We start from the raw sequence: 16,713 nt of genomic DNA on the forward strand, positions 1-16,713 counted from the left end.
TGTGAGTTCGAGGCCAGCCTGGTCTACAAGAGCTAGTTCCAGGACAGGCTCCAAAACCACAGAGAAACCCTGTCTCGAAAAAAAAAGTATAAAGCAGTTGGATCTAGAGTAGAGTAATGTTGTCGTGACCTTTTGAGGCTATCTGGGCTGGAGAGATGGTTCAGTGGTTAAGAGAACTGGCTGCTCTTCCAAAGGTCCAGGGTTCAATTCCCAGCACCCACATGGCAGCTCACAACTGCCTGTAAGTACAGATTCTAGGGAATCTGATTCCCTTATAGGGATATCCTTTGCAGGCAAGAGTGGGCTGTTGTATGCTTGAAGGTGTTTAGCATGTCCATGGGCTTTACCCACTAGATGTCAGTAGAACCCCTTCCTCCACTGTGACAACCAAAAATGACTCCAGATGGCAAATGCTTTTAGGACCATGTTTTGCTATGAAAAATAGAGGTGGCCTAATACACAGCCCACTTAGGAATGTGAAAACATCTGATTAACAAAACAAGCAATCAGGTGATAGCACCATCATCGATGGAAATATAATTATTCAGACATTTTGAAGAGAGTGTATAAAGGACATTTAGAAATTTGATGCTTCGCAGAATGGAAATTTACAGGAACTAAAGAGAGTACAAGTTACCATTTTAGGAAAGAAAAATGCTAGAATCAGTCAAACAGTGTTAAAAACACAATAATTCCTTTTCAATTATAGGTTGCTTGCAGAATGATTTTTCTGCAACTTGTTGAAAAATTTGAGATGTTGCATTTTTGCAATAGATGATTCAAAGACGGTTTTTACTTTTGTGAGGGGGCTTTATAATTTTATTGTAAATCAATAATTTTAAGTAGCAAAGTATTAGTTCAGTGTTGTGCTTTTTATGCTTAAACTTATTTGTGTCATATAAAATTACTTTAAAATATAGATTTATAAGATGATCCTTTTAATTTAAAAATGAGCTTATCTTTGTGAATATTTGCAAATATCCTTTGGATGAAGAATGGTAACTAATATTCTTTAGGTGACTGAAGATACCAGAATTTCCCATAAACAACCCTACTTATAATGTAACATCTCATATCCCTTCACGTATTCTGTGTCAGGTTTTGTGGACAGTAGCTGGCTGTTTGGATAATGGTGGGGAGAATTAGAGTCAGATCTACTGTAGAAAATGTCAGTAACCACTCAGGGCAGATGGTTTTCCAAGACAGGCTTCTCTCTGTAGCCCTGGTTGTTCTGAAACTCACTTTGTAGAGTTCCATGTTAACCTCGGAACTCAGAGAGACCCCCTGCCTCTGCCTCCTCAGTGCTAGGATTAAAGGTGTGCCCCACTGCTGTCTGGCACATGGCACATACTTTATTCTCTTAATGTCCTTGGCCTTCAGAATCCTTTCTTTTCCCTTAGTTTTGAGTGACCGGTGGTTTCATGAGTTGTTTGTGGTGCATTATTCTTCTCCAGTGATATTTAAGGGAATGTTGGTTTTTTAAAGCATGTTTTCAATATTATTATTGCTTTAAATTTTGACATAGTTAAATTTGATGCTTTATGCATACATTTTAAACAAATCTGAAAAGCGGAAACAGAAAACTGTAGTGCTAAGTGACTAAAGAGCACTTTGTTCTCAAATTGTCTTTGCTAGGTGACAACCCACAGTATTCATTGACTTATTACTTCCCCATCTTTGCTTGTTTCTTCCTTGGTTTTTGTTTCCTTAATTTTACAACCCACGATTTTTTTCCTCCTCTCTCCACACTACCCTGGATGTCTTTTTTCCCACATGCGGTCATTTTTCTGTCTCCCCACTATTCTCATAGGCACCCTCCCCTATGTTTTCCTCTCTATTCGTGTATTGAATTCAAGAGCCCTTATATTCTGGGGACCCTGCTGATTTTTTTTTGTTTGCTTGCTTGCATATTTTATTTGTTTATTTATTCATTCATTCATTTATTTAATATTTAGGCATGTTTCTCTGTGCAACAGCTCTGGATGCCCTGGAACTCACTCTGTAGACCAGGCTGGCCTCAAACTCTGCCTCCCAAGTGCTGGAATTAAAAGCGTGAGCCACCATGGTCCGCCAGTGTCGCTCATTCTTTTGAGAGTGTTGGGCGAGGCCGTGTTACAAGTTACCTGTGAGGAGCCTTTGTCTCCCTCTTTATCACTCGGGGTTTGCCGATGGGGGATGAAAGTGGTCCAGGAAATACAGATTAATCATCCAAGAACTCCCATCAGCCAAATCCAGTTCTCAGGTGACTTTTCCTAAGCACTGTCTCCACTAAGGAGACCCTTCCAGCCAAAAACTGTTGAAAGACCGACTATCACACCTTGGGCTCCTCTACCTGTTGTTTGCACTGCCACCGCCCCAACCAGTGTGAGCCAATGGACTGGCTCCAGGGGGTGGGCTGAGGCGGGATGAGGGTGGGGCCAGGGCGGAGCACCACTGGAGCAGCTGCTTAGCTGCAGTGCTGGCTTAGCCCGGCATGGGGGATGGAGGCCGCAAATTTCAGCTCTAGGCGGCTACCGCCGCGAGGCCGTGCGAGTTCCTCTGGAGTTGGCGCTGGAGATACAGGATGGAGCCCCGGGGTGAGTGAGGGCCGGTGGTGCTCTGTCCCCCTGAGGCTGCTGGGTTGGGGTTCCTGTGAATTGCTGTCGAGCCTGGGTCCGAATACGAGCTTCAGACCTGGACTGTGAACACCGACCTGTGGGGGTGAGCGGACGGTGACCCAAGTAAAAACGCGCAGTTAGAGCATATTTACCTACAGTGTTCTGAAACTTCACACTTTGCAACTCCTTTAATTCTCAGGACAGGTCTGACCCCTCAATTCATTTCTCACACGGGAAAGGTGAGGTTAAAAGCTGTCCATACAAAGTAGTAATTGCCAGGATCAAGGCTTAAACTTAGGCGCCCTTGCCCCAGAATCCATGCTCGGGAGCACAGTCTGCTCCCGCCAACCCGCCTGCAATTCTCACTCCAGATGGGTGCTCAGTTCCGAGGTATTTTAGGAGTTCCGTCGTGCGTATTCTCATCTGGTTTGTGTTTAGAAGGGTGTTCTTTTTTAACGCTCCTCAGTGTCACGGTGTGTTCTAATTTTGCTTTGGATATGTTTGGAAGTTTGATGGTTTTAATTGTAAGACGTGTTAGGAGGGACTCGCTCAGGATTGAGGGTTTTGAAGGTGGAATTCTAAGTTGCTGTTGACAGTCTCTGCTTATCAGTTTTTCACTCCTGGGAGATAATTCACCAAACACCCTTTTAGAGAACAGACATCACCTGCTAAGACTTTAGACTCGGTGACTCAATCTCTTGTCTATTGTGTCCTTTTGTCGGTCGCTATCCATGTTTACTGTCCCTTTTCGTTTCTTTTTTATTTTCTCTATATTTAAATCAGGGATGGGGATCGTGTGCTTTGGTATATTGTAGTTTTGGCTGGTCAGAAGTGCGCCTTCCCTTCCAGGAATGCTAAACATTCTGAAGGCGTGGGAGGCAGGGCAGCACCCCTTTTCACCCCCCCCCCGCGCCGTCCCAATTTCCCCCCCCACCACCTTTGTAAAATTTTTATTTTTTAAAATTATCATGCTGGGTTCAAACTGCACAGAAATGAAGTGTATGTGTGTTCTGTGTCTTACTTTAGAAATTGTTAAGAATAAAGCTGTTTCTGATATGTTTCCATTCCGTTTTTGTGGAGTGCTTTTTAAAAGTATAATTAAAGACATTTAGACTTGTCTCCTGTGTTTTTTGCAATGTTTTTTAAATAGATTCTCACAAACTCAGAAATTATGCTAAAATAGCAGAATTCTGAAGTTTATGTAACTTTTAAAAGTGTAAGTAGGAAGAACTAAAGTACAGATATTTGGGGCACTTTTACATTCCAGTTAGCTTTCTGCTTCTATAATATACATTATAGAGTGTGTGAGAGGATTTTGATTGACATGGACCGCTGAAGCCTTGTAAAAGTCACCATTTGGGAGTTTAGGAAATTTGTGTGCACAGTTTTTTTCCTAGTGCTTGGTTAGACCCAGGGCCTCTTGCCAGGCAGGGCTTTCCCACTGAGCTATGAATCCATATTTGTCATGCACATAAGATTTAAAGCTTAGAGTGTACAAAGTAGTTTTTGTATGTTTTCTACTAGCTATAAAATTCCTTAAGACATAGATAATACAATTTTTAATGTTCATGGCTTGGAGTTGGAAGAGATGAGAATTAGTTTCACAAGTGTTTCGTTGAGCAGTCTGTTTGCACAGTCCAAACTTCACTTGGAAGCATTTACTAGGTTTCCATGAAATCAGTTAAGCTTTTGGAATTGTTTCCAGTCCTATACTTCTTGCTTACAATCTATAGACTTATGAAGCCACAGCTGTTTATTACTTAAATATGTTTAAGAACAATTTCCCACAATAAAGTACTCTAGTAATAATAACTCACAATGACTGAGTCTTCATGCCAGGCACTGTGCTAAGTACTTTCCATGCATTACTATCTAATTTAATTAAATTACCAGTTGCAATCTATTATTAACTATACTTTATATTACCACTAACCAGGGAATATTCATTTTGGCGCATGGGAAAGTAGTGTATAGGATCTTGCAGAGTGCATATTGTCCAGGCTTTCTCATTGTCATAGTTCAATTATGAAAGTACAATTTTAATTTTAAACATCTTTTCAGTTGCAATGTTGCCCCTTTAAAGTTTTAAAAGAAAAACTGTAAAAACTTTCTAAAACTTAGTACATTCAGTATAATGCATATTTCAAGCCTTTTCCCCCATGTATGTTCATTTGTGTGTTAACAGATTTTCTAAGTCTTGTCTAAAAGTTAGAAGCCTTTTTGGAACAAGGTTTGCAACTTTGAGTTGCTAATTTGACACAAATTGTTCTATTCTTTTTATTCATGAATTGTTTTTAAGCTTGTTATGTCTTTTGATTCTTTAAGTCTTTTTATCAGTGGCTGTGACTAATTGTCTAGTTTACTAAATTTAAAGGCACCATAAACAAACAGAAAGATTTTCTTACCGTAAACTGCACAGGTGATAAAGTTTGGTAGTTTATTAGTAGCCTCCTCAGAAATACTAAAGATCTGCCCAAACAAGATACTTTAGTATTATTTTATTTATTTTTGTTAGTTGAAATGGATACTTTAATATTAATGACCAAAAATTATTCTGGGTTCATTTTGGAAATTACACGCTTAAGGAATAATTTTAGTTTTAAAGCTGGTTTAAATATAAAAGGTATAGGCTTAAATAATTTGAAATTGACAGAAGTCATTGAATAAAGGAATTTTTAAAGCTATTAAAAGGTAATAACATCCTATTTACATAATCAGAGAAATGATAACACAACTTTCAGGCCTGGTGTGGTGGCGCACGCCTTTAATCTCAGCACTCAGGGAGGCAGAGGCAGGTGGATTTCTGTGAGTTTAAGGTCAGCCTGGTTTACAGAGTGAGTTCGAGGACAGCCAGGGATACACAGAGAAACTCTGTCTTGAAAAAAACAAAACTTAAAAAAAAAAGAAATATAACTTTGACTTTTGTTTTATGTGCCTTAGTATAATTTCATATGCTTCTTTTTAAGAATATCTTAGGGATAGAATTTTAAGTGATTTTCCCTTAAATATTACAACCTAGTTTTGTGTTTTCTGTAAAATTATTACAGTAAACTTAAAAGCCTGTTCATTACTATTCTTGCAAATTCATTCATTTTGCAGATAGTTCAAAGTAGGCCATCCCTAATATGCTTACTATAGTGTAAGCACAGAATGCATGGTTACAAACCGTTATGGTCTTGATTGTAGTCTAGATCAGGAATTATCGGAGAAGGCATTTATTTGAACTATAGTAAATGCAAAATGAAATTTTCAGATACTGCAGGACTACTGGAGATTTGATCAGGTGGGTGGTGGTGATACAGGAAGATTTCCTTAAGAGAATGATTTTTGAGCTGTCAGAGAAAGTAAACTCAGGAGTAAAATCTGAGAGTGTCAAGGTGGATGAAACCTCATGTGATGGACAGGATCCTCAGCTAAAAAGATGAACTAGGGGCCTAAGAGAACACACTTCTCTTATAAAAGAACTAAATTTTGTTTCCAGTAGCCATGTCAGGCAGCTTACAACTGTCTATAACTCCTGCTCCATGGGGATCCAGGTCAGCTTCTCTGGCCTACTTGGGTATCTGCGCGCGCGCGCACACACACACACACACACACACACACACACACACACACACACACACACTAACTTAATGTAAATAATAATAAAAATAAATAAAATATGAAATAGGATAGAATAAGAAAGTATACAAATATGTCACCTGGGCCCTTAGAATATGTTTTTTTTTGTGAAACAAATGCATTTGTGTGTGTACTATGCGTGTGTACTAGTCATGGTGCATAATTACTTCATGCTGTGGCCTTTAGTAAACAAAAATGGTCTGAAAATGAAAAGGGTGTGTGTGGCAAAATGTGAGTCCAGATGTTTTTGCAGAGGCAGGTGGGAGCCAGCTATCATTTTGAACCTCATAGACCGTGGCGTTTACCTCTGTCCCTTTGAAAAGTACTGAGCAAAGAAGGAATACTAAGAGATATGTTTCATAGGTTCATAACACAAAAATGCAAGTAGACAAATCCTTAGGAAATTAGTATAGTAGCTTAATAAGAAATAATGGTAGTTCATTAGCATAGTACCAGTAAAAGTAGAGGGATAGACTAAAGAATTGTAATTGAAAACTAAAAGTCTAATATGTCAGATATGTTATGAATAGACCATGTGTCTTACATTTAGCAAAGATATTATTACATGCAACTTTCTTCTGTTTATTACATGGAGGTCCTCAGCTGTTCTGTCATTCTGAAAGTATCCACATACTCAATAGCATGTTTGGAAAACTTTTTAATGATGTTTGAACTAATTTAATATTCCTCCTTTTTTCCCCCCTTTTTTCTCTAATGAGGCAGGGTCTCTCTACATAGTCCTGGCTGTCCTAAAGCTCACTCTGTTGTCACAGAGACCCCTCTGCCCTCCGCCTCAGGGTTGCTGGGATTAAAGGCCTGCACTGCCATACCAGTCCTTTTTTTTTTTTTTTTTTTTTTTTGCCTCTCTTGTTTCCTTCATGGTTTCAAGAGATGTGACCAAAATTAGAACTTTCAATTCTGGAATGTTTAAATAAAGATAAAAGACAAAAATTTTGAGTTCCAGTAGATTGGGATTAGATGTCTTAACAGAAAACCCCCCTGTTTTGGTGTGATCTCTTTTAATCTTCATGTAAGCCTATAAATTAATTGTATAGATTACTCATCTGGGATTACATATTTGGTATTAGTTTTTTCTTACACCAAATATTGCTCCTTAACTATATCATCCTGAAATTACAAATTACTCTCATAATTGCAAATTTATTTGTCCAGTCACAGTATGTGAGATTACTGGCCATTCTTTGAGCTTCTTTCAACAAAGAAATATTCTTGACAAGTTTTGATAAGCTAGATACATACGTGTTCATGTATATGCATTCTCAGAAAATGACTCTAATTGAGCTAATGTGCTGACTGGACTCTTGGGTATCATTCTTTCGTCTACTCTGATAGTAATCTCTGGAGGAGGTGTGGTCAGTATGTTCTCCATAAATGAGCATAGCACAGTGAAGACATGATTTAACAGCCTGTGAGGTCACACAGTAAGCAGGAGACTAAGATCTGGTAAACTTTTCTCTCAAAATATGTCTCATCTTTAGTTTTGAAGGCAATTCTGCAAAGGGAAAATATGACCTCCTTCTAAGTGATGCTTCAGAAGTATCTTTACATTTAAAAAAAAAATCTGTATCTTAAAAATTAAAGCCAGAGGCCAGAGAGCTGGCTCAACAGTTAAGAGCACTGGCTGCTCTTCCAGGGGACCTGGGTTCAATTCCGAGCGCCCATATGGCAGCTCACAACTGTGACATGCATGCAGGCAAAACACCAATGTACAAAAAATAAAAGTAATAAATCATTCTAAAAAAAGAATTAAAGCCAAGTAATTATGAGCACAGATTCGGGTATTACGGCTGATGTAGGTTTTCACTTAAGTTATCAGTTGAGAATATATCTGTTTTCCTCTCTGAACCTCAGGTCCCACACATTGTGAAATGAAAAGAAAGGCAGCTTACACATCCTAGGGTTTGCTTGTCAGAGTTGTCAGATTTTAGACATTTAATGGAAACTGCTGTTCGTAGTTGAGTGTTCTGTCTAAACTCGAAAGCTGAGGTGGCTTGTGGGCTATTGAAACCTGGTGTGATGCTGCTTGGCTGATGGAGTATTTTCCTCTCTCTCTTTTTTTGTCCCCTCAAGGATTTCAGTTTTTCTGACTGTTAAATGAGAGGATGATTGCTCACAAACAGAAAAAGGCAAAGAAAAAACGTGTTTGGGCATCGGGCCAACTCTCTGCCGCTATTACACCTTCTGAAATGGGGCTCAAGTCCGTAAGTTCCAACTCCATTTTTGATCCGGAATACATCAAGGAGCTGGTGAATGATATCAGGAAGTTCTCCCATATGTTACTATATTTGAAAGAAGCTATTCTCTCAGGTTTGTCAACTGTTTTCTCAGTATTGTTATGGGTTAGTTTGTAAAACTTAAATATCAGTATAGTCATGGATAAATATGCATGCAATGGCAAGAGCAGGGCAATCTTCATTACTAATTTTTTACTCCCCCCCCCATGTTAAATGCTTACAATGTAAATGTTTTTGTAATCAGATAACAGTATAATAATAAAAGCCTTGTTAAGTGTGAGGGAACAAGAGCACAAAAGAAAAAATAGTTTTGGATTTCAAGCAGTTGCGTATGTTTTTACATTGGCTCAGAACTTGAGAACATTGGAGTTTTAATAATCCTGGTAACATTTACTGATCTGTGACAGGCAGACAAACTAACATTGGTAATTTACATTGCTGACACTTTTTGTCTAAAGTTTGCTTTTCATATTTTTGCCAAAATTTAATCTAAACTGACTCAATGAATTTTTTCTTAATAATAAATTCAATGTTCTGATAATCTGTAATCTTCCTGAAATAAGGAGTAAGCACAGAATTTATTCTCTTATCTAATTAGAATGGGTATTGAAACATGAGAGTTGATTCTCCTGAAGCAAAGAACTGTATATCACCGACTTGATTAGAGAACCTAAGTCTTTCAATGCCACTTGAACATCCACATTTGATGTCAGTGAAAATTAACGGTTGAGAGACCATCCTCTTCTTTAGTGATAAATAGCAGTTCACGGTGGCATTTCCAGACACAGAGGGTAAAGATCTCTGCTGTTTATGTGACCCTGTTGGGCCTCATAGAAATTTATCAGATTTCAGTAAATTTGTTTGGGCATATAACTAGAACACTTACTTTCTAAAACTACATCTTAGGTTTGTACTGACTTTGTTTTCTTTCTAACTTAAGTATAATTTTCAGCCTGAAATTTCCAAAATAATTGAATTGAAATGAAAGGTTCAAAATCTTAATATTTATTTACACTTGCCATCATGTATTCTTTGGGATTGTGAAACTATTATTAAAGAAATTGCTCACAGTCCTATTTATTTTAATAGCTTGATCTTGTCTAACTGTGGCTGAGTAAATGGCAGTAAAGCTAGAAAGACACCATAAACACATTTCTATACTCAGTATATCTCCACACTAACAAACCTGCCATTTAGTCAGAGGAGTATGGCTTTATAATAAAGTCTTGTTTTTAACTAGGATATTTTTAAGTTGTCACTTTTATTCTTTCTGATGTATAGTCTATTACTGGTTGATTTTAAACATTATCTAAAATGATATCTTAGGTATTATATTATTTACCTCAGCTTATGGTACGGTGTAATTTAATGTTTCCAATTAAGTTTAGTTATCTTTTGTTCACAGATTTAAAATGGTGTTTAAAGCAAGTTGTGTCACTTTTTATCTAGAAATGTGAGTTTCATTCAGTTGTATGAGTAGATAATCCAGAGACTAAGAAGATTCTCACCAGTTCTCAGAAAGAAAAGTATATATTTGTATACTTACATAAGTATAAGATACAGGAGACTACTCTTTGAGATAAAAGCGTTCATGTAGGCCTCGTGGTGGTGGTAGTAGTGGTGGCGGTGCACACCTTAATCCCAGCACTAGAGAGGCAGAGGCTGGTGGATCTCTGAGTTAGAGGCCAGCCTGGTCAGAGCAAGTTCTAGGACAGCCAGGACTACACAGAGAAATCCTGTTGTGAAAAACAAAACTGAGAAAAGGTGTACGTGGAAATAGATTTATTCAGTGAAATTTAATGTAAAGATTGGTATGCACATTATTCTTTTAGTAAGAAAGTTAGTACTTAAGACAATAGATTATTACTACTACCTTAAAAGCTTTTAAATTAGATTTTTTTGTTTTTTTGTTTGTTTGTTTGTTTTTTAATGACAAACCAGCGACAGTAAAGTAGCTCAGTGATAGAGTACTTGCCTCACAAGTATGAGAATAAAAGTGTGGAAGCCAGGCAGTTCTAGCACTGGTGGCAAAGATAGGACACTAGAGACAAGCTGACTGGTGAGCTGTGTTCAGTAAGACACCTTCAGAGTGGAGAGAGCACACAGAAGATACTCTGCTCAACTTGAGGCCTTCACACACAGCATACATGTGCATGTGTGCACCCATAGGAACATATGTGTGTGAATTCCTGTAGAGCAGGAAGAGGCAATGGAGAAAGGCTGAAGTGAGACATGGTTCAGTGTATTTATTTATCTTCAGGTTTTGTAATACAGAGTACCCCCTTTTCCCCCAAGACTCAGGGTTTTTCTTTGTGAGCTTTTTAACAAATTTTTATTTGTTTCCTAAGCAGAACTATGATGTTCACTTTAGTTGTTAAAGAACTAATTGGAAGAAATAAGTAATTATCAAAGACCTCTGAATTCCTAACAGACAGGAGATACATAGTTTCACTCCTGTGTGCTCTTCCTCCCTCCTCCCCTCCTCCCCCTCCATTGCCCCCTGTATCTCATCTGCACATGCTCTAGCTGACTCTAAATTTACAATAAAGGAACTCCTTAAAGTGAAAGATCTGCGGACTGAACCCACACTCTACCCAAGATATGTGGATGAGTTAGGTTTTCCTTCCACTGCTTATCTCTAAGGGGAGGTTTCCCTGTAGTCTTAGACCATTAGCAGGTGTGGAATTTAAGTTTGAGATTTCTATCTAGTATCATTAAGGTACATTATGAATAATTAAAGGGATAAATTGTGCATCTTATACTAAAAGACTGAAGGTACTCACTTATGTGCATGTACTTTGCATTTAATTATGTAGATTTATATGTTTAATTGTAGATTAACATATATGGAATATAAATCTTAATTCAAGTTTGCACACCTTCCTGCTACCCTGTAGGAATAATCTGTTCTGCTTTCCAGATAACAAATTCACAAATGTTCTCCTAGTTTATGCAGTAATTTTTAGAAAAGACTTATTTTGTGTGTATAAGTTGTTTTGCCTATGTGTATACCACATGTGGTAAGTGCTCATAGGCCAGAAAAGGGTGTAGGATGCTCCTGGAGCTGGAGTAATAGAAGTTATGAGCTACCTGATGCGGATGCTGGGAACCAAGCCCCCACGTCCTCTGCAAAGAGCAGCAAACGCTCTTAACTGCCATCTCTCCAGGTTTTTATATTGTAGTTTTAAAGTATTCCTCTGAAATCTAGTAATTTGAAAATTTTTAAGACTGTTTAATTACATAGACAGAATACTGCAAAATGTTTAGTTTTTCTGCTATTTCATGTTTGAAAGCGTAGAATTATATAAAATACATTTATAGGAAAAACAAGTTGTGATTGTTCTTGTAACTTTGCTTTTGTTTATATACCATGATTTTTAATGAATTTTAATTGGAGTCTGCCATTGTAAGTATGGTACTTTGTCCTCATTTTTACTGTGCTGTGCTGTTTTGTTTGAGACGGGGTCTTACTATGAAGCTCAGGTTGAACTTGACTTCTTTCTGAGCCTCTTAGTTCTGGAGATTAAAAGTAAACATGCTGAGCTGGGCAGTGGTGGCACACAACCTTTAATCCCAGCACTCGGGAGGCAGAAGCAGGCAGGTCTATGTGAGTTTGAGGCCAGCCTGGTCTACAAGAGCTAGTTCCAGGACAGGCTCCAAAGCTACAGAGAAACCCTGTATCAAAAAAACAACAACAAAAAAAACAACAAAACAAAATAAACCAAATAGATGCTCGCCCTTTTCACCTTCTCTTCTCTCCCCACCTTTCCTTTTTCAAAGTTTTTTAAATAGATGGGGATGGAAGACACAAGTTTATTATGAAGCCAGGCATGGAGGCGCACACCTTTAATTCCAGCACTTGGGAGGCAGAGACAGGCGGATCTCTTGTGAGTTAGGGAGTCTGGCCTACAGAGAGAGTTCCAGGGTAGCCAGGGCTATACAGAGAAATTCTGACTCAGGGGAAAACAAAACAAAACAAAAAAAAAAGTCCAGCAACAACAACAAAACATTTACTATGAGAGTCAGACTAATTAGTTAAATTGTCAAATTAAAACAACAACAACAAAAACAACTTTGGAGGCTGGAGAGATGACTCTTAACCAGTGGTGGCTCATATTTTTAATCCTAATTCTTGGGAGGCAGGTGGATCACTGTGAACTTGTGGCCAGCCTGGTCTACAGAGTGTGTTCCAGGCAGGATAGCTGGGTCTACACAGAAATCCTGTCTTGAAAAATAAAACAAAACAAAACAAAAATAAACTTGACACACAGTTCTTAAAGCTGTGGCTTATAACAAATCCTAGGTTCTAGATTTGATAGAACCATATTCAGAAGAAGTAACACTGAGTTTGTAAAGCAAGTTTTATTGACTAGCAGACATTAAATAAAGTGTTAATATGATGAATAGCATGGTCTGTTGTGATACATTCTGCATGGATTCAGTTTCAGTTAACATCCTGACCTGTAGGTTAACTCACTTTTCCCCGTGGGATGTACAGCATCTTAGACTGCCCATTTTTACCATCAGCAGCTAATTGTAGCCTCGCAGTCTGCCAGTTTGTAAGAAACTAGGAACATTAGGCTACACCCTTACCTGTGTTCTGCTCTATGTCTGTCCCCGAGAAGTATCTTTAAACGGAGTTTCAGATCTGTGCCACTAAGAGAAGTTAATGTGAATGTTAATTAGGTGTGGTTTAGTGACTAAAACATACAGTAAATTTCTAAGAAATGAAGAGTGGAATACAAATAGTTCATTTATTACACTTGTACCACTTCTTATGGTATTTTGGTATTCTGCATTTGACTAGAAGGAAATTCTAGGGTTTAACAGCATTTATAGTAACAACACATATATTTAATGGAAGTTAAAGCCTGCTAAATCATGTGTTGCAGAGTATCTATCATTAATCTATAATTTCTTTATCCACATGGCAATTTATCATAGAGACTCAACTCATGGATGATGTGATACTCCCAGGACTTGGGAGGCTGAGGCAGGAAGGTGACAAATTCAAGGTTACATGTATAGCAAGACCCTATCCCAGTAAACAGCTGCAAGCTGTAGGTAGGATCCCTGCCGCAGAGTCCTCACTATGCATGCTCTTGCTGGCTATCTGTAGTCCTGAACCAAGGTATTTCTGTTAACAACAGGGTCATTTCTTTATGATCCTTTACTAGTTAAAAGGTGGCAGGAACACTGTCCTCACCGGGTTTCTGTTACTGAGGTTTTCATGTAAAACTTGGGGTAAGTGCTTTAGATGTCAGCTTGTTAGGGTTTTAGAGTTGCTGGGTAGCTAGCTGAAGAAAGCTGCTCTTCCTAAGAGTTCACAGCTATCCTCTATCAGAAGTCATTACAGCAAAAGTAGGATTGTTCCTGATAACTTCTGATGCTTTTTTCCTGTTGTTTTCACTTGTTCAGGCTGAAATAACAAAACCTTTTTTTTTCTTCAAAAAATTAGTTTTTTTTTAATCAAGGAAAACACCATGATTTTTTCCATGTATTTATTGAAGCAGTTCCGTGAAGTGTTTGCAATATAAAATAAGCACCATGGTATTGTGTTAGTGCCTAAGAACCAAAAAGTAGAGCTGCTTAATCTGTTTTCACTTAATTAGTTGAATGTAGCAGAAAATAAATGGCACAGATGGATAAAACAATAAATTAAAATTCAGTTTGTCATGTTAAAGGTTAGACACACAAACATTGTTGTGTTAGGAAACTAGTATTAAGAGCAGTTAGGCTTCCTTGTGTTTGCAGCTGTAATTCTTTTACAGCAAAAACCAAAGGGCAGTCATTACATTTATAATGTGACTACATCCGAAGTTGCCTTGTACTTAGTTATATGATAGTAAATGTAAGGTGACAGGTTCAGAAATATTTTAATGCAATATATTCCAATTATTTGATTTCCAATTTATTTACTAATGTTGATTTTTACAGTAGAATGAAATTCAAACTTCACTATTTCTTTTTAATTAACCAGATATTGTGGGACCATACTATACATATATCCGTTACTAAATAATTCTCTGTGAAGCATGTCTGTTTTCTGTTTGTTATTTTTTTGGTTTTGGAGACAGGGTTTCTCTGTAGGTTTGAAGCCTGTCCTGGAACTAGCTCTTGTACTGGTCTTGAACTCACAGAGATCCGAGTGCTGGGATTACAGCTGTGCGCCGCCACCGCCCAGCTACAGCATACCTATTTTCAAAGGCATTTTGTTTGAATGGCTTTTGGGTTTACTAGTAAGGATTTGTATGCATTAAGACAAAAGGCAGTTTCATGTTTATTAGTTGATACTCACGGCAACCTTATGAGATAGGTAGAGGAAATTCTGTTACTGATGATGAATACAGGTTCAAGGAGCCCAGCACTTCATTTCAATGAAGTGGAGACCTGGGGTTGGCTATTTTAGTTTAAGTCTGCAGGTTTCCACTGTGTGTAGTAAGCAGTGCTCGCAGCCCTTTGCTTCAAGTGATCTTCCCACTGTTCTTTCGTTTATTTGGGTTAGTTTTCTTTTTCTTGGAGGGGAGATAATTGGTGTTGCTTAAAGGAACTGTTTAAGCTCCTTGGCCATTTTTGAAAAGTTGCTAGTTGCATAATAGAATAGAAAACCTTTACTTCATAAAAAGACTTTGAGGTAGCCTTATTACAAGAGGGAAGAATGTTTGGTGTGAAACCTTTTTCTTTGAACAGTTCATTTTACAGATAGCAGAGAGCTTGCTGATTTGTGAAGTCTCTGGTGAAGTATTAACCAGGATATATTAATGTCCTAGTATGAATCTTCATGATTAGCCTTTTCTTTATTCTTGTCTCTGTTGGTTTATAGACACTTTCAGAAGTCCATACTAAATCATAGGGAACTGGAAGTATCTGGAGTACAATTTGAGGTTTTATGAAATATATTTTAAGCAACTCATTTGCTGCCTTTCAGAATGTGGGTTTGGAACAACTTCAGTGTCTGTTTGTAGGGCTTCCTGTGTTGGAATAAAGGAGGAGTTTCAAGCTGGTAGACCATTTATGCTTCTAGTTACTGGCATGTGCTGCAGCATTAAAGCAAAAGACCCTCTAGTAGGGAGTACACTGCAGCTAACTCTTGAAGAGACCCGTGGGTTCGGGCTCACAGTGGATAGCCCTCAAGGCTGACTTGTGATGGGCAGCACATGGTGGTTGGAGCGTGTGGTAAGGAAACTGCTCACACCATCACACCACAAGCTCCAGAGCAGAGAGGAAGGTCTGGGTCTCAGTTGTCCTCCCTACACTACCTGCTCAAGTCCGTGTCCTCTTCCTAAAGGACCACTCTGGGACCACCTGCTTAACAGATAGGCCCTGATCCTCACATTTCTTTCTTGATAGTGGTGTTAGTAAGGGGACTGTTTGGAGATGGGAGAATTTATTTTTTATTCTGAAGATAGTTTTTCTTTATTATCTTTCATTGTTTCTAAAAATATTTAATTATGAAATAACTGATTTTCCAATTTTGGTTGATTTTAAATAGAATAATAGAAACAATTTAACAGTAAGAACATGAATTCTGGAATTGTATGCTCTGGGCTCAAATTTTGCTTTACAGTTTAATAACCTGATAAATTTAGTGTGTTTTAGTATTCTTATCTGTATAGTTTGTTTTTTTTTTTTTTAAATTTTCTGCTTAATAAGATTGTGGACATTAAATGAAATAGTAGTAAGTATTTTAAGACAGTGTTTACTTTTTTGGATCAGGGGTCGTTTCAAGACAGGGTTTCTCTGTGTAGCCCTGTAGACCAGGCTGGCCTTGAACTCAGAGATTCGCTTGCCTCTCCCTCCTGAGTGCTGAGATTAAAGATATGTGCCACTATGTCCAGCATCCCTTGATTTTTGTTGTTGTTGTTGTTGTTGTTTTCCTGAAACAAGGTTTCACTGTACCTTTGGAGGCTGTCCTGGAATTAGTTCTTATAGACCAAGCTGACCTTGAATTCACAGTGATTCACCTGCCTCTGCCTCCCAAGTGCTAGGATTACAGGCATGCACCACCACCTCCCAGCTTCCTGTAAATATTTTTAAGCATGCCTAATCTGTACGAAGTGCTTACTAAATAATACTGAGCATTAGCACTATACAAGGAGAAATTCTGTGAGAATGGAATATTTAAGGAGCTTGTTTTTTCAAACTTTGGAGCATTCTTTCACAGTTTTAAAGATAGTATGAGTACACGTTCAGGCTTGCTTAGGATGGTGATCCAAGGGTGAGTTATGTTATTGTGATTG

General features: G+C 38.0%; 1 protein-coding gene across 2 annotated transcripts in view; it reads left to right on the top strand.

Annotated features, from left to right (window-relative positions):
* The window catches only part of Arhgap29 (Rho GTPase activating protein 29), a 68,425-nt gene that overhangs the window by 8,298 nt on the left and 43,414 nt on the right, over positions 1–16,713 (top strand). Inside the window, exons 1-2 of one of the 2 annotated variants that reach the window (XM_005357216.2) lie at positions 2,487–2,576; positions 8,310–8,546. In XM_005357216.2, coding sequence (XP_005357273.1) covers positions 8,342–8,546 — 205 coding nt within the window. In that variant the 5' untranslated portion in view covers positions 2,487–2,576; positions 8,310–8,341. Of the gene's footprint in view, positions 1–2,486; positions 2,577–8,309; positions 8,547–16,713 lie in introns of those variants that run through there. The other variant, XM_005357215.2, reaches the window with a different exon arrangement.

The sequence above is a fragment of the Microtus ochrogaster genome, chromosome 21, assembly GCF_000317375.1.
Source record: "Microtus ochrogaster isolate Prairie Vole_2 chromosome 21, MicOch1.0, whole genome shotgun sequence".
NCBI lineage: Eukaryota > Metazoa > Chordata > Mammalia > Rodentia > Cricetidae > Microtus > Microtus ochrogaster.